General features: G+C 41.9%; 3 protein-coding genes across 4 annotated transcripts; all 3 read left to right on the top strand.

Annotated features, from left to right (window-relative positions):
• Positions 1-46: 46 nt before the first annotated feature.
• On the top strand, positions 47-8977 carry mlh3 (mutL homolog 3 (E. coli)). 2 transcript variants are annotated; one of them, XM_030045098.1, is made up of 13 exons: positions 47-2989; positions 3176-3277; positions 3393-3472; positions 3682-3786; positions 3938-4019; positions 4111-4179; positions 4282-4390; positions 5350-5509; positions 5611-5634; positions 5767-5845; positions 5985-6136; positions 6257-6328; positions 8890-8977. In XM_030045098.1, the coding sequence occupies exons 1-12, from the start codon at positions 346-348 to the stop codon at positions 6326-6328; spliced, it is 3678 nt and encodes a 1225-aa protein (XP_029900958.1). In that variant the 5' UTR covers positions 47-345; the 3' UTR covers positions 8890-8977. The 2 variants fall into 2 exon arrangements, with proteins under 2 accessions (XP_029900958.1, XP_029900959.1); XM_030045099.1 differs by lacking the exons at positions 3176-3277; positions 8890-8977 and having other exon boundaries at positions 6257-6601.
• On the top strand, positions 7711-11694 carry fosaa (v-fos FBJ murine osteosarcoma viral oncogene homolog Aa). The gene is made up of 4 exons (XM_030045107.1): positions 7711-8977; positions 9630-9857; positions 10188-10295; positions 10388-11694. The coding sequence occupies exons 1-4, from the start codon at positions 8840-8842 to the stop codon at positions 11054-11056; spliced, it is 1143 nt and encodes a 380-aa protein (XP_029900967.1). The 5' UTR covers positions 7711-8839; the 3' UTR covers positions 11057-11694.
• A 555-nt stretch (positions 11695-12249) lies between these two features.
• On the top strand, positions 12250-16469 carry jdp2a (Jun dimerization protein 2a). Its single transcript, XM_030044623.1, has 4 exons — positions 12250-12390; positions 14409-14626; positions 14993-15097; positions 15258-16469. Exons 1-4 carry the CDS (start codon positions 12303-12305, stop codon positions 15441-15443), a joined length of 597 nt encoding a protein of 198 aa, XP_029900483.1. The 5' UTR covers positions 12250-12302; the 3' UTR covers positions 15444-16469.
• Positions 16470-17383: the final 914 nt, after the last annotated feature.

Raw genomic sequence — 17383 nt, forward strand, 5'->3', positions numbered from 1 at the left:
GAAGTTATCACGTCTTGTTTCTTGCTTGTAACTCGTTGACTGTAAACAAGCGGATAAAGGTCCCGAAGTCAACTTTCAGAGTAGTTAATTTTTCAAGTAGTTAGTTGTTTGTTAATTTTGTATTACTTATTCTAAATGATAGGCCTATTCGGGTAACACTGGCGCTAACGTTACTCGGGGAAAATGTGTCGTGCGCGCGCCGTGTCCGTTAAAAAGTGTTGTGTCCGGCTCAGGAGTACACTACCAACCGCCACTGTGAGGCTAACTGCTAACGTTAATCAACCTCAGTGAGCCATTAGGCACCTTACTCACACAATACCTCGCCGTGACTTAAATTTAACGAACATGATAAAGTGTTTGTCCAAGGAGGTTCAGGGTAAGCTTCGCTCCGGCGTTGCTATCTCGTCGCTCCAGCAGTGTGTGGAGGAGCTCCTTCTCAACAGCATCGATGCCGGGGCGACGTGTGTGGGTGTGAGGATGGACATGGAGGCCTTCAAAGTTCAGGTGATTGACAACGGCTCCGGGATGAAGTTGGAGGACATGGAGCACATCGGGAGCAGGTACCACACCAGCAAATGCAGCTGTGTTGAAGACCTGGAGAACCTCAGATACTACGGGTTCAGAGGGGAGGCCGTGGCAAGTATTGTTTCTATGGCGACGCTTGTAGAAATATCATCCCGGGCCAAGTCATCTGTGAAAACACACGTCAAAATCTTCAAGGATGGTAAGGCCTTGAACGTCTTTGAAGCTGAGACCGCTCGTCCCTCTGCTGGGACGACTTTTGTCATTTGTAATTTCTTCTACAATATGCCAGTGAGGAGGAAGAGGTTGGATCCTGTCCTGGAGGGTGAGCGGATCAGACACCGTGTTGAGGCCATTTCCTTGATGCATCCCTCTGTCTCTTTCACACTGAAGAATGACTGTACAGGGGCCATGTTGGTGCAGCTCTCGAAAGCTAGAAACACCTACCACAGGTTTGTCCAGATACATGGCTTGGGGCGGGCACAGAAACTGCGAGAAATCAGCCACACGCATGGACAGTTTGAAGTTATGGGTTACATAGGAAGGGAGGGCCATTACAACAACAGCTTACAGTTCTTATATGTGAACGACAGACTCCTCTTGAAAACACGCATCCACAAGCTGCTGAATCTGCTCCTACGCAAACTGAGAAGCTCAAACCAGAAGAATGACAGTCCAGATGGGCCGTCTGCCATCAGGAGTCCAAAACACAAACGAAGCCAAGAGATGCATGGACTGTACATCATCAATATCAAATGCCCTTACTCAGAGTATGACGTTTGCCTTGAGCCTGCCAAAAGTCTAATCGAGTTCAAAGATTGGGATGGTATTTTGCTCTGCATAGAAGAGGCGGTTAAAGTGTTTTTGAACAGAGAAAACTTGGTGGTTGAGCTCTCCCAAGATGATTTGGAATATGCTTGTCCAAGGTTGTTTGGCGTAGCAGAAACAGATCAACAAGTGAACAATGACGGCGAAGGTGTCCAAGCAACTATAGGATATTCTTCACTAGAATGCATTTCTGGAAGGACACTTGCATCTGAACCTGTTCATCGTAAGCATAAACAAAACAGTGTATCTGAAAACAGTGTTGGCCAGACATCTGAGTGCACAGTAGCTGAGGAAGAAAGCCTTGGGGAGAGAAGGATTATTGCAAGTGAGTTGGATAGTAAACAAAGCGATGCATGCATAGATCAACCCAGAGCAGTGCCACAGTGTGATTCGGTGACATTACCCGATGGATCTGAACCTTCAACTGACAGTAACATCGCTGAAGAAGAGGAGTTAGCTTTTAGAAGTGTTGAGGAAAACTGTCAGGGTATTGAATCTACGCCCAGTTCAGTCAGTCAGCCAGAAAGTGAACAACTGAGAGTTACGATAGTAGAAGAGATGAGATTAAACAGTACTGCCTCAAGCAGCAATGTGTCTGCACTGCAGAACGTCACACAAGAAATTCAACTCAGCACCAAAGAAATGCTACCAAACTGCCAGAGTACAAACGGACATGAAGAAACTGTAGTAGATAACAGAAAGATTAGTCTGTCCGACCCATACATTCATGAAAATCTGCAGGCTCAGGATGTGCCCTTGATCATTAGGCCACAGTTACACCAGCATTTGGGGACAGTAAAATGTGAAGAAAGCTCTTGTGCATCAAAACGCAAAATATCGCTCATAGAGGACTCAAGTCATATCAAAGCCACTCAGCAAGTACACAAGGACCTTGCCCCTGTCATCCCCTCAAAGATTCCCAAGCTCACATCTTGTCAAAAGTTGTCTTTATGCAAGGAGGCTGGATCTCTGGACAGGTTTAGAAGAATATATGGGAAGTCCAATGAACTGAAATCATCCTCTCTGGGCACTTGTGACAAGCTTTCACTGAATGATGCCAAAGCATCTCACACACACAGCTTTGATTTGAATCCCCAGAATGTTCTGGCTTGTCAGGAAGCGTCACAAGAAGGTGATGTTATAGAGACACCAAAAACACAAACCGACTTGAAAAGCCCACCAACACTGTCTGTCTTCACAAAGGTAAAGCCAGCCTCGACACAGAATAGAGCCAGAGGAGTATCTCTGGCTGCTAAACTGTGTCATTTAAAACAGCACAGGACAGAGGCCACACGAAATGAATTAACAGACTCTTCCAGGGCTACTTCAACGGACGATACGCATCTCATAAGCGCTAATGACAGCATTCAGGATGACAACAACAATGAGCATCCCTGTGATGCTACAGGAACTCCTGAGCCGGTCCCAAGTTGCAATACAATTCCTTTGTCCACTGAAAGGGAAGAGGCCACAGCATCGAGTGACTGGCTTCAGCACTATGACACTCATGTGGGAAAGATAGTTTATGTCAACAAAAAGACCGGGCTCAGCCGATATGAAGATCCGCCTGTGGAAGAAACACAAGTTCACTGCACATCAGATGTCACCAATATGGCTGTCAGCGTCATATCTAAATCAGGTAAGGAAGCTCTGCTGTACACCTGAAATGCTGAATGATGATGACGTCACTGTAACAGGAAATGGCAGTCAACAATGACCAAAAATAAATAATATTTTAGAAATTTTGACTGTGTGTTATGAATAGCACATGTGGATCAGATGCTAGTGCTGAAGTGAAATGTTTTCTTCCTTGTTTGAACTGTAGGGATCGAATACAGGTGTTACCCTTTTCAGACGGAGCTAGTGTTGCCCTTCCTTCCTAAATCCAAGGCAGACAGAGTGATTAGCTCAGGGCCTGAAGACAGAGGTACCTCTCCTCACACATATCAGATAGTATTTTATGGTAGTTCATCAGGGCAAAAAAATGCATACAGTCTTCATGGCTTGTTTGTATTCATGTGGAGTTTTTTCTGTCTTCATAGGAGATGGTGTTGAGGACTCCAGCTCACTTTCCTCATTGTACTCTAAATGGGAAAATCCTGTGTTTGTCCGACCTCCTATGGTAAACAAAACAATAGTAACAACAACAAAAAAACCATTTGCTTAACACAGAGTGCACTTTTGAAGTTTTTGTAATAAAACCACATTGATTAACAATAACATTAACGACAGTGATTTAATTTTGCAGCTTGCTTTATCTGATGTTCATTTCAGTGTTCAGTGCTATTAAAATAATGCAGTAAAAAGTCTCTTGGGCTTTCATGTGTTCAGGTTGGCGTGGACATATCGAGCGGTCAAGGTGATGGACTGGCTGTGAAGATCCATAACATCCTGTTTCCATATCGCTTCTCAAAGGCCATGATTCACTCAATGAAGGCAAATGTCTCTTTTGTTACTGGAACCCTCTCCATGTTAATGCTCTGACAAAGTCCTCCGTATCATTCCTGATTATATAGTCTACGTTTATCATTTTGTCCTGTTGATGTTATAACTTAAAGTACACTGCTATGATTCATCTACCTTATAGGTTATTCATCAAGTGGATAAGAAGTTCCTTGCATGTCTTATAAATACAAGAGACCAAGAGCCTGCAAACACTGACACTGAAGGTAAGGGGACCAAACCAACAGTCTCACTGTTACTTGTTTTCCACACACTTTGTGTATTTTATATCTGTGTTTTTTAATATTGAAACTTCAGGAAATCTTTTGGTGCTAGTGGATCAGCATGCTGCACATGAGAGGGTTCGACTTGAAAATCTAGTTGCAGGTAAAAGCAAAAATGTAAAGAGTGGATTGTTAAATTAATAATGCTTTGAGGGGCACTGATGTCACACTGTTGACACAACTGTATCCACTGTTTGTACCACAGACTCCTATGAAGATGATCCGGATGCACCAGGGGAGAGACGTCTGTGCTCATCAACCATTTTGCCACCACTAGAGATCAGTGTAACAGAAGAAGAGCTGAGGCTACTTGGGTTTGTGCTTTACTATACAACAGAACACACATAGACACATCAATTTGAGCTTTATTTGATAGTATTGCTAAAAGTTCTGCCTTGGAAATTCTGCTTTTATCTCCAGAAAATGACCACGGCGCCTCACACCGAGACCTTTCATCTATTCATTTTGAACTGAGATTAACTGCCATGTGGCATCACTTCTGCATTTGTTCCTCATTTATTCTCAGTGAAGATTTACAGCAGTGTGACACCGCAGATTGGCTTGGTTAATGAACCAGTAAATGTTTATTCATACAAACTTAACTATCACTGGCACTAAAATATATATGTAAATATTATGTAGTCAGAAGTCCAATTATTCCACACATCAGCATTCACCTTGCTGTATTGTTTATCTACAAGTTATAACCCCAACAGTAATTATTTTATCTTCATATTGTTAAGTTAATGTCATCCTTAATCACCATTGTCATAATGATGTAGTTATCTTACTCGTAGCTCTGAATGGGCATTTTTCTTTGAAATGCTTCAGTTACTGACCTGAGCGTGTTTAGCTATTTTCCCACAACTTTAAACACATGCTACTGACTCTGAATATCATAAACACAACATACATAAAAATAGTCAAAAACATTTACTTGGACACATGCACACACACACACCAGGCTCTACAGATACATACACACGGTTAGTCAACTCCATAACCTATTCTTGTCCAAGAGGGTCATGCTGTCTTCTCTAAAGTTATTAAACCATTATCCACCATGACTTGGATGTACAGTAGCTGACATGACAGTATTTACATTCTGGTTAATCTGCACCATGATGCCTCCTGCAGCTCTTTGATTCTACTAATTTTCTTTGCTCTATTGCATTTGTAAAATCAGGACTTCAGATAGCCAACATATAGTAGAGCATGTGTCCAGATCAGTGTGTTTTCATGTGCTGCTAATAGATCATGGGCTCTTCTCCAGGTCTTGTCAGCCACATTTGCGAAGTTTGGGCCTGGAAGTGGAGTTCTCACAGAAAGAGGATCCACATGTGCTTGTGGGGAAGGTTCCACGGTGTTTCACAGAAAAGGAGAGCAATGAAACCAGGCGGGGGAGACCGTCTGTCATCAAGCCGATAGTTGAGGTACAATCTGAAACCTCAGTACTAAGACCATCTGTCACTCACTCAGCCAAGTTAGGATTTGACATATTTACTGCTTCTCTCTTTTTGTAATTACCCATCAGGAGTATCTTCGAGAGCAGATTGAGGTAATCTTGCCGACTTCTTTGCCCACTTACCTCTTTATGTGGGCAGAAATCTGTTAACAATATATTATTTTAACAGTATATTATCTCAGCATTGGATAATATTTATGTATGTTATGCATTACTTTCTTTCAGTTACTCCGCTCAACTGGCAGAGTTAGAGGAACGCTGCCTCTCACTGTGCTGAAGGTGCTTGCCTCCCTGGCATGTCATGGTAAGCCTCAGTTACATCTCTCTATCTGTTTTTTGTTTTTTGTTTTTTTGTTTTTTTTACTTTTGCAGTGATTATTCAATGATGTACAGTTGAATGTTCACACTAGTGACCTGTATGTATGCATCCATGTGTTGCACAGGTGCTATCAAATTCAATGACAGCCTTAGCAGAGATGAGTGCTGCAGCTTGGTAGCATCCTTATCTTCCTGCCAGCTGCCTTTCCAGTGTGCTCATGGCCGCCCATCCATCGCTCCCCTGGTAGACATCCTCCACCTGGACAAAGACTACAAGGTACTACCATATGGAACATTTAGTAACATTAGAGCACAGGTTTCCTGTCTTGATTCAACAAATAATGGCATTCACAGTTTCTCAGAAATGACCGTATGAATTATTTCTTGATCCCTACAGGAATCACTGAAACCCAACCTCCAAAAGCTGAGAAGGATGTACAAAGCATGGAAGCTATTTGGAAATAATTAAGTGAGTGTGTGTGTGAGTGTGTGTGAGTGAGTGTGTGTGAGTGTGTGTGAGTGTGTGTGAGTGTGTGTGTGTGTGTGTGTGTGTGTGTGTGTGTGTGTGTGTGTGTGTGCGTGTTATAATTTAAGTATATCAAACAAAATTAATTGTAACTTATATTTTCCTCATTAAATGAGACAATTTGTTAAATGCACAAACAAAAACAGTGCCATACTTGAAATGAGGATGTTTTGTTATATATTGAAGCAGCTGAACATTCATTGGAAGGGTCAGCATAATAACATCTTGTCATTTTACATCTGTAAAATCACATGCTGTGTGGTGTTTGCTTAGACTATTGATTAAGAGTACGAAATGGCAATTCTGATACTTAACAATACTTTGTTAAATGTCTTTAAAATGAGTCTAAAAGAAAGTACATTTACATAAATGTTCTTCGATAAAAAAATCAATGGATGATCAGAAAACAAAGGCACATTTAAGAGTATCCATGTCATTGTACTCAGACTTGAGAACCACTTCATGGTCAAGTTGTATTCCTCACATTGTCTTTGGAAAACTGCGTCACTCAGTCAACTTTGCGGCTTGAAGAATTGTCACAAATAGATCAGTTGCCATGTTGCCGGTCCCATCAGTGCTCACCTCAAAAAGACTATTTGATTTTGATTTTCAGATTAATTGCACTAGAGCTCCATGCTTCAAGTCCAGGTTGGCTAGTTGGTTTGGAGCCCTCCCAATGCCTAAAAACTGGTAGTAATAACACCATGGAGGTCGAAAGAAAATATTTTCATTATTATTACTGTCGTCATCATTTTTTTTTTTTTTTTTTTAAATCCACAGAAGGTTTTGCTGAGTATGATTTCTCTTTTCCAGCAACACCATGCTTCACACTCACATTTACACTTATATCATCCAGATGTTTTCTTCAGCCTCTCCTGTCCTGCACCTTTGGTCTCCACATTTGACAGCTAGTAGCCTTTGTAATAAAACCACTTGTATGCTATTTAGTCACCTCACTATTAGAGCCTTGTGGGTTGTTGAGTCATTTAGACAGTATTTGAAGTTCATTGTCAAAAGATGCAGTACAATACTCCCAAAGCAAACATCAGACATGTCATAACTCTTGCTTGTGAAAATTGACAGACTTCCTCTTTGAGGCATCCTCCCTGGTACGACGTACAGTGTGTGTCCAGATCAAAGTCTGATGTGGGACATTAGTGTGCAGCATCTCATAAGTTTACTCAGTGGCCCAGGGTCCACCAGGACTCCTTCAAAAAAAGATAATGTCACATGTTTTTTTTGTTTTTTTTTCTTTGTCTGGCAGCTCAGGAGTTAACTTAGGATAATTTTTATTTTTATCATTATTTTATGTTTGTTTGTTTGTATTTGGCTGTTCACGCAGTGTTGTGTGACCGACACATCTTGCAGGGATTTCCTCCTTTCACATTAAAACGAGGTGGAAAAGAAAGGGGCTTAGCAGCAAAAAGTCGAGACATATTATGCATATCGGTGATGCTTCTTTCTTCGAGTGTGTCCCAGCCTTATTTCCGGGTTATGTCACACGAGCTCTCCGCCCACGCCGTGCGTCCCATCACCACATCCAAGTGAACATCTTAAACCTTTTCATTATGGCTCTCGTTAACAGCCCTCCATTCAGGAAAGGCAGCCGTGTGTTCAGCTAACCAGGAGGTGTCTGTCAGGCTGTCGGGGGGTGGGCTGTCAGCCAGAAGTTAAACACAGTCATGTTTGAACACAGAAACACAGGATAAGAGGAAACAAATCCTTTCAGCTGTGATATTTTAGCTCCTTTTCTGCAAGTGGGCTGTAATGAACGTGTTCCTATCCAGGCTGTGTCGAGGCGACGGACATATCTTTGAGGTCATTGTGCAAATTGCGACGCGACCTTCTACAGTGTGCGAATTGAGCTTTATTTGCATTGTCTGAAGGATATCTGTGTATATTTGGCTGTCTGTGCACTGAGAAATCCCATCGATCAATTCTGGCTGCAGATTTAATAAGCACTGTAGCCTAAGCGAGGTGCAGAATGAACTGCAGCTCATCTGTTGTTGTTTTTTAGATAAGCCATATCACGAACCCGTGTTTTGGTAAACAGGCTCACGTTTGTACCACATTGCATTAGAGGCGGACTGTTTCTGAATGGGAGTGATAACACCAGTCTGACCCTAATGTTGTGTCATAGCCATGACCAGATCTAAGAAAAATGCTGATATGTGGGTGACGCCTCAGAGGCAGAAAAATACAGTGGAAGACAAATGTCAGAATTGTTTTGCACCCCAAATGCAGGCCTTTGTGGCTGACTGTCAGCATGACCCCCCACCCCTCCGCTGATGGTACAGTCTTGGTTCATTCATAAAATTCTGGCGGAGTATAAAAGGAGGGGCTTGCATTCTAGTCATCCAGTTACCAGGTATATACCTGGAGGAAGACCCGAGCACTTCATAGAAACGCAAGGCGAGGGGCATATTTGTCATTGGTCTAGACTTGTTTTCTGTGATGTATCTGAGCAACTTGAAGCCTGACATGGATTCGGCCTCTGCTAGCAGCCGGACAGAGTCTCCAGCCGGGACACATTGCCAGAAGACGCAAGAAGAGGCGAGCTCTCCTGCTTCCTCCTCAGAGAGCAATGCAAAGGTATGAAATGATTTGGTGATTATATTACATATGCAATTTAGGCATCCAGTTTATAAGAAGCTCAGATGCACCGTTTGTCTCTTAAATAGCTTGAGCATACAGATGTTTTTTTTTTTTTTTTTTTTTTATTGGGGCGGGGGTGGGGGGGTCGAACTGATAAATAAGATTTTAATTGGTGGGTTGGCTGAATGTTTCATTTTTGAGAGATTTACTAAATAATTGAGTCCGAGACAAATGCGAGGTGCAATGTGGGGAAAATATCACCGTGGACTTGTGTTGTTATGATTCCGACGTCCTGGGACCAAATGTGAGCGTGTCGATGCAGCGGTTCATTGAGAAAAATAAATCCATTCAGGAGACTCCACAGCATCTCTGCGTCAGTGTTGACGTCAGAGACAATGATAAAGTCAAATATTGATCTGGAGAAGGCTATTTTTGGTGGGGTATATTTCAAGAAAATATAACACACATGTGGGCCACCCTATGTTCTGGACACTGAGGGAGTGTGGTTTATAGACTGTAGGTTGATTCATATGAGACTGTCATTACAATACCATGCATTTGAAACCACTGATTGCATAATAATATATTCATGAAGAAATCACCAGTGCTGTTGTTCTGATTGTGGTTCATTTATTTATTTATTTTTCAGGAGCTCTGCCAAGACATGGATGTACAAGCCACTCCATTTGTTCCAACAGTCACCGCAATTTCCTCTACCCCAGATTTTCAGTGGATGGTCCAGCCTACGATTATTACATCTGTCTCCCCGTCTCTGGGTAGCAAGCAAGCCAATGAACCGCAGAGCTCTCACCAGGCAACACCCAAAGCGGGCGGGAATAAAGGGAAAAATGCTGTCAGGAGGGGGAAAACAGAGCAGGTAGGTTAACTCAGATGAAGTCTTTACCTGCTATTGGACACAACAGGCCACAGTGCAAATTTACATATGCCAATCTGAATTTCTTGTGTGCAGCAGCACTATTGTGCATGCTCATCCAGAGCTGTGTGCTGGCTGTGTGCCTTCCTTAGGCAGTCAATTTATATTCAGGTCACAGCAAGTCTGCAACAATGGTCTATTTTTAGACGCATTGCAGAGAAACATGCTTTTGCCACTCTTCAGAGGGAGAATTGGCAACGGATGTGGTGGATTAGGAGATGAAATGGGTAGATTCTTCAAGGTAATAACTGAATTATTTTTTTAACATGCCAGCTCTCTCCAGAGGAGGAAGAGAAGAAGAGGATAAGGAGAGAGAGGAATAAAATGGCTGCTGCAAAGTGTCGCAACAGACGGAGGGAGCTTACTGATACACTGCAAGCTGTAAGTAAACAATGATCCATTTGCTCAGCTGTCATTTCCACTTAGTGCTATATTTCCCATATGGATGATTTGGAATGTTGATTTGTTTGAAGGAGACTGACAAGCTGGAGGAGGAAAAAGCAGCCCTGCAGACAGAAATAGCCAACCTCCTTAAAGAGAAAGAGAGGCTTGAATTCATCCTTGCCACACATAAACCAGTGTGCCAGATGTCAGAGGAGCTGGAGTCTATCTTCCAGGAGCCCACCGGGTCCCCAGAGCTTCCACTCAGTCCAGATGAGGGCAGGCTGCCAGAGGACGGCACCCAGGAAGCCCCTTCACTCCAGGACATGGACATCCCCAGCGATCCGTCCACAGCCATCTCGGGGAACTCAAACATCTTGCTGTGTGCCAGCGCTGAACTCAACATCTGCGACCTTGAGCCCTCTTTGGACATTAAGGAGGGGCTACTGGACAGTATGTTGCCCACTTTAGAGGAGAAAGCCCCGATGGAGACGGCCCGTTCGGTCCCAGACATAGATCTGAGCAGTTCTCTTGGGGTTTCGGACTGGGAGACTTTGTATAAGTCTGTTTCCAGTGACCTGGAGCCCCTCAGCACCCCCGTGGTGACCTCCACCCCCACCTGCAGCAGCTACCTGTCTGTTTTCACATTCGCGTGTCCTGAGCTGGACTCTCTCACAGAGGGACTTGACAGTCATAAAAGTGGAGGCAACAAGGCTGAATCAGTTGACATCCTAAATTCTCCCACTCTCCTAGCCTTATAATGTACAGAGGGAAGTTGTTGGTCCGATCTCTGTGATGTTTTGTTGCAGGTTCTTGACTTTGAAATGATATGAACAGAGTATGCCACAGTATGCTGTAACACTTCAAGGAGTACATTCATGAAATGTCTTGTGTGTGACAAAGCAACAGTGTAAACTTTCTCAAGATACATAGCCTACAGAATGATGTAGCTAATAAAAGCATGGCTTTTAATTTCACAGAAGGGATTGAACTAAGTTCTGATTTTAAATCGCATGCTGAGAAATTCCAAATAATTTTCAGAGCTCATATATTTGATCTTTTAATAGATCTAAGATGTATTGTGGAATATAATGTTACAGTATGGTTTTGTGTTTTAATGTTAATAGTGTATTTATTGCTGTGAATGTTGTATTTAGGTATTCATCCATGTTAAGTACTTGCATACCTCAACATTATCAACTGTGGTTTGACCTCATTGTTAAAATGTTTAGAGTTTTCCATGAAAACATCCAGTGCTATATCTATCAAGATGTAATTTATGATTTATTTTTTTACCTTTCAGATTTTGACTTATTTGTTAAATTTAAAACCGAGTAAATGAGCATTGATTGCTTATTTATGCTGCTGAAAAATCACAATAAATCGTCATTCAGAGTGACGTATGATGCCAGTGTTTGCAAGCTCAGTTTCCGTGGCAGATTTCACGCGCTCTGAAGAGTCAAGCCTAAAAAAATGTGTGTGTGTGTGTGTGTGTGTGTGTGTGTGTGTGTGTGTGTGTGTGTGTGTGTGTGTGTGTGTGTGTGTGTGTGTGTGTGTGTGTGTGTGTTTTGTATGTTTTCCCCATAGAAGTCCTCAAACTGTACAGTGTTATAATGTTCCGATGAAAGGACTAACAGTGTGCACAAGTACCTTTGGCAGTTTACAGCGACTTTATGGTGCTTTATTGTATTTTTTAAAAAAGTCTCCTCTGGCATCACTGTATAGGCCGGTTAATAATGTGCTGCCTCATTCATACTGTATAATTGCATAATTTGTTTAAGGATTAGGCAGTAGTTGTGTGCCGGTCTACATGAGGCAGTCTGTCGGTGCAGTCTGCAGCCTCGGTCCGGTTTCTTTTTTGTTTCTATGGGAGGAGCGGCGCGACTTCCCCACTTCTGCCCCCACTTCATGTACTTTTTTACATCCCTGCTTACGTTTGGCTGGCATAGCCTAATTTCCGCATTCCCAAATCCTCCCAGATTGGGATCACATTTAAAAAACGGGCTGATGCAACGATTTCCACTTTTTAAAATCTACTCTCGACCTTCGGCTGACCAGAAGAGAGGACATTTGTTGCACCTGGGATCAAAGTCAGGTCCGTACCAAACTTCATAAGTCGCGATCTGGAGAATATTGCACATCGGCGCGCCACACAGATCATAACGAGTGTAGTTTGCGAACGGGCTGCAAGCAGGTCCATTATGTTGTAGCCTATGCATGCGGTGCATTTCATTGCAAACTGTGCTTTTGGTGTGTTTTTTTTGGTGTTCAAAGTAGACCTGACATCTTCTTGACCATGCTGTACAAAGACCATTATTTTCTTTTGTTTGCATGCTCTTACATGTGCAACTACGAGGTGAAAAATAGTGCAGAATTTTCTTATTCTGTAAAAGCTTCATGTTATTATTCACAGTGTTGCGCTTTGTTTCGCATAGTCCCACCAACCTGAGGAGAAAATGCCCTTACACGGCAGGCTGTAACATTTTGACTGCAGCTCTCTTATGGAAAGGCAAAGTTACGTAAGACAAATGCCGCACTGAAGAAAAACTTCCGCTTTGAAATTGACCCATGACTTCAGTGTAAAATATGGCTCTCATTGTTACTCTACACCCATGTAACAGCAAAACGCACTTTTGACAGACATAGCCAACAAAAGCTCACAATTCTAAACAAATGTCAGTGCATATTAATGAAGTAGCCGGCAAGGTGGAGCTTTGCGGGCTCCTATAAAAGTGTTAAAAACAAAAAATCCTATGCAAACCTATCAGCTGGTATGTGATGGCAGTGGTTTTGGTGTGGAGTCCTGGGACGGCCTCAGGCTAGTCCTCCTGTCCCCTAAAAGTTGTCATTTTGAGAGAATGCAGAATCACTTTTCGATCACACCTACAGGACCCCTTCATCAAATGACACCTATTATCTTTATGTGTATTCAGCTGGTAGCCCTTATTCTGACAATCAAAACAAGTGGCAACATGCTCTAGTTTTCTTTTTATTTACTTGTGTTTGGTTAAAAAGTTCAAATCCAAATATGTATATTTTATCATGAAGAACCTGGGTATCCATTTTATTAGTGAATTTCACAACACGGGGTTGTAGAGCAAAACACACGACTGCTTGGTTATGATGTCCCAGCAACATGACCTGGAAACTTCCACTCAGTCTTCTTTGACCTTTATTTTGGGGAAGTGCAAAAGATGACACTAATGAGCATGAGAGAGACTCATGTAACTTGTAAATTCATTTCCTCAGGACTGTCAAACATGCACAAGTGCTGTGACAAAAAAAAAAAAAAAAAAAAAAAAAAAAAAAAATCCTCCGAATTTCTCTTAGGATAGTGTTAAAGTCAAGATTTTTAGAAGATTAAGTAATCCAAGTGTTGTGCACAGTTATATTTCTGTGGGAAATTGCCTATTCATTCCTGCAGCGTGGGCTGGACGATTTTGAGAGCAAATGACCTCAGTCGGTTGTCTTGCCTGCATCATATGGCTTGGAGATCTGCTGAGCGGCTGTAGTAATTTCCTGTTGTCCTTGGCTACCTCTGCTCACACACCTTTTTCATCGTCTTTGGACTTAACTGGGTATGCCTGAGTCTCAGCATTCACTATTTTACAAATCAAGTTTTTTTTGCCAGTGGAAGCAGGCAGACATACAAAACCTTTTGGTCTCCAAATCTGTTCAACACAAAGCATTCTAACCAAACAAAGTCATCTCTGATATTTACATTTATGATTTGGTGACACCAACAAAAAGGGGTTTATTAAATTTGGAGCTAGGCTTGGCCACATTAATGCTCTATTTTGGCAGCCACATTCCACTCCCCTGACATGAAGGCTCATGTGGAGGAAAACACGGGAAACGGGTGTTTCTTGGCAGGGACCACCTTTAGCTCTCCTTGGAATAAAGGGGAATTTGTCTGCTTTTGTACAGCAGTGTTTGTCTCTCTTTTGGCTTCTTTGGGGGTTAAAAAGGTAAATTCTTGCCAACACCTCTGTATATAGGAGTCTGTCTATTGCTGAAGAAGAGGCAAAATGATAGAGTAACCTAAAGGGAGACACAAAGTATGGCCTTATAGTTTCATCTGCCTGTCTCCTAACTTCTCCCTGTGCCTCCCAGCTGTGGTCACGGCCGACCCTGACAAGATGCCAGGACAAATCCCAGATCCCTCTGTGACAGCGGGCTCCCTGCCCAGCCTGGGCCCGCTGGCTGGGATCTCAGCCACCACACTGACTGACCAGCTCAAGTTTGGTGACCTCCAGGAGCTGGGGACTATGCTCTCACCTTTGCAGTTCTTGGACAACCTGGGGAAGAGGCAGCTGGTCATCAAAACTGAGGCATGGATGTTGTAGCGGTTCCTTTTAGATGGAAACCAGTGTTTTCTCATTTTAAACCTCCCTGTAATTCATAGCAGTGTAGTTTGTTTTCTGTTTTACTCTGCTCACATGTTATTTCCTGATTATTGTTTTAATAATATGTTTATTTGACAGCTCAAACAGTGCTGTTTTTCAGATTTACCATACTCAGGCCACTGCATGTAAACTGGCATAATGTAACATCATGAAAGTGGAAGTGCCTTTGTTATTACAGTTTAGTATCTTAACCAACAGAGCCACCTAGTGGAAGAATTGTGACTGTGCCCAAATGTAGATCCCTTATATCTTATCAAATTCTCAAACTTTTTGTCCTGCACTTTTATTTAGAGAGATGAGGAGGAAGAGAGAAGGAAAAGAAGACGAGAGAAAAACAAAGTGGCTGCAGCACGATGTCGAAACAAAAAGAAAGAAAGGACAGATTATCTGCAAAAGGTGAGGCATTTCTTTCAAATCACTTTCGTTATTTTACTTTCTGACATATTTATGCATGATACATATGCAGGGAGTAATTGGTCACTACTTAATCTTCCCTCTCCCCTATTTTGATTCTGTCTTCCTTAATTGCTTCCCTTTTTTGTCCACCCTCTCCCAGGAATCAGAGCGACTGGAGATGATGAACTCTGACCTCAAAGCCCAAATTGAGGAGCTGAAGCACGAACGACAGCAGTTGATCCTCATGCTTAACCGCCATCGCCCCACATGCATTGTCAGGACAGATAGTGTCAAAACCCCCGAGAGCGAGGTCAACCCCCTGCTGGAGCAGCTGGAGGCCAAGTGAAGGTGTGATGACTTACCACAGGTTCTGTTTACAGTCAAGAAGAATCAGCCAACTAACAGCACTTAGCCCTGAGCCTCAGCCCTGGAGGAGAACCAGCGAAACACTCCTGCCTTAAGACACAGCATTTATCCACAGAGTGGATACAATGTGTATGGACACTGTACTGGCGGTTCAATTTAATATTTTTTTTTTCTTCCTTTTGTCATTCAGTTTAGTTGTCACTGAGAAGCACACAACTCCAGCCACTGCCAATATAGAGCAGGTGAAATTAAAGGAAAAATCCACCCTAAAATACTTTAACACTATAGAATAGCTGCATGCTGCACTGCTGTTGGTGATGTATTGCTTTTCTTCTTGAGATAAGTGAACAAACATGACACGACATCACATTCAGATCTTTCCAGTGCAGCTACAGAGGAGTTTAAGTCGAGATGATTGTTCAAATCTAAGACATTGAATGACATGACATTGTTGTAACTCCCTCAGAGTCACAGCAGGGTTTGTTTCTAGATGTAGCATGTTGCATGTAGATAGGAGAAATCTATCGTATAAAAAGGCAGGCAAACCATGTAGAAAATGATGAAGAGGCAGGTTGAGAGTAAACAAATGCTTAGCAATGCTTAAATGCATTGAGCATCGCAGATTGCTGATGCATAACAGTGTACTAGCATTTAAGGGTGGTATATTCCTTTAATTAGCTTACTCTAGAAGATTGCCCAGTTTTTCAAAAATCAGTGTATCAGCCTTATTGGCACAGTTGAGCTATTGTTAATTGATATCTATCACATCTGGTTATTTTTCTCTCTTGTGTTACACATGTTGTGGCACAGCGGTTGATCCGTTTTCCTTTTTTCCTTTGTTTTTTTTTTTTTTTCTTCCCTGTTTTGGCGCAGGCGTCACATATGCACATATATATGGACTGTTTACATTTTAGTTGCCTAATTCCTGTTACTAGCTTACATTGTTACTTCCAGTTATGTTTATGTTTTTTTTATACTTTTGTATATGATGTCATATAGGCATATAAGCTATCATAAAATGACATTTTGTATTTCTGCAAGAAATAAATATTTAGTTTCTTTTCTACTTGAATTCTTCAGCCTTACAACCATGACAGGATGTCAGTTATGTTGTGCATCTACAATTTTTCATGGATTTGATTTCTGGATATGACTGCCATCTGGTGGCCAGTAGAAGCACAAGCTGATGGATCTCATGCAAGCTGTCTCAGAGGCTCCCAGATGTGTAGGTGGTTCACCACATTTGCGATATTCTTATTTCATTTTTCTTTACTGTAACATCTGCTTCTGTGTTATGCAAATTTTATGCAGATTTTATTATTTCAAATTTAATTTTCATAACTTAGGTGGGACCTAAGTTAGAGGGTTTAGAGGGTTTCTGGTTTCTTCAGCAAATGAGGAAAGTTTAATTTCACTTCTCAGATGTCGCAATGAGAGTGTATAGTTGACCAAGTCTCATAAATAATATCACAAACGCTGCTTTGTTCACAAGGATCAATGATCCGACTGTTACATATCTGCCTATAGTATCCACAGTTCAGACATTCTGGGTTAATTTACAGCCTGAGCAGCAGAAATCAAATGTTGTTTCCATTTTTTTGCTGTGTTCAGATTTTTTCATTTACATTGCATAAGTAAGGGGGGAAAAAGATCAGCACAATAAGAATTAACGGGCACCCCATGTGCCAGATATAAGAACAGTACACCCTTTTATATCCAAAGGGTGCTGGAGTAAAAGTGAGATTAGTCCTTCTCAAGGCAGTCATTGTGTCTACCAGGAGGGATTTTTACTGGCAGATTAACAAGGCGATGACTGAGACATGAATTTAAACAAAGCTTTTGCTCATAGACAGTTAATATGAATAATATATAAAGTTACAGAAGGTTTTTTGTCCATTTTTCACGTTTAAACTGTACCTC

Source organism: Myripristis murdjan, chromosome 22, assembly GCF_902150065.1.
Source record: "Myripristis murdjan chromosome 22, fMyrMur1.1, whole genome shotgun sequence".
In the NCBI taxonomy this organism is placed as follows: domain Eukaryota; kingdom Metazoa; phylum Chordata; class Actinopteri; order Holocentriformes; family Holocentridae; genus Myripristis; species Myripristis murdjan.

Coding starts and splice junctions, on each gene's coding strand:
- mlh3 (XM_030045098.1), top strand. CDS start 346: ATGATAAAGTGTTTGTCCAAGGAGGTTCAGGGTAAGCTTCGCTCCGGC. Junction 5,846..5,984: donor TGCCTCCCTGGCATGTCATG/GTAAGCCTCAGT, acceptor TGTGTTGCACAG/GTGCTATCAAATTCAATGAC. Junction 6,137..6,256: donor ACCTGGACAAAGACTACAAG/GTACTACCATAT, acceptor TGATCCCTACAG/GAATCACTGAAACCCAACCT.
- fosaa (XM_030045107.1), top strand. CDS start 8,840: ATGTATCTGAGCAACTTGAAGCCTGACATGGATTCGGCCTCTGCTAGC. Junction 8,978..9,629: donor CCTCAGAGAGCAATGCAAAG/GTATGAAATGAT, acceptor TTTATTTTTCAG/GAGCTCTGCCAAGACATGGA. Junction 10,296..10,387: donor TTACTGATACACTGCAAGCT/GTAAGTAAACAA, acceptor ATTTGTTTGAAG/GAGACTGACAAGCTGGAGGA.
- jdp2a (XM_030044623.1), top strand. CDS start 12,303: ATGCAACGATTTCCACTTTTTAAAATCTACTCTCGACCTTCGGCTGAC. Junction 12,391..14,408: donor GCACCTGGGATCAAAGTCAG/GTCCGTACCAAA, acceptor TGTGCCTCCCAG/CTGTGGTCACGGCCGACCCT. Junction 15,098..15,257: donor GGACAGATTATCTGCAAAAG/GTGAGGCATTTC, acceptor ACCCTCTCCCAG/GAATCAGAGCGACTGGAGAT.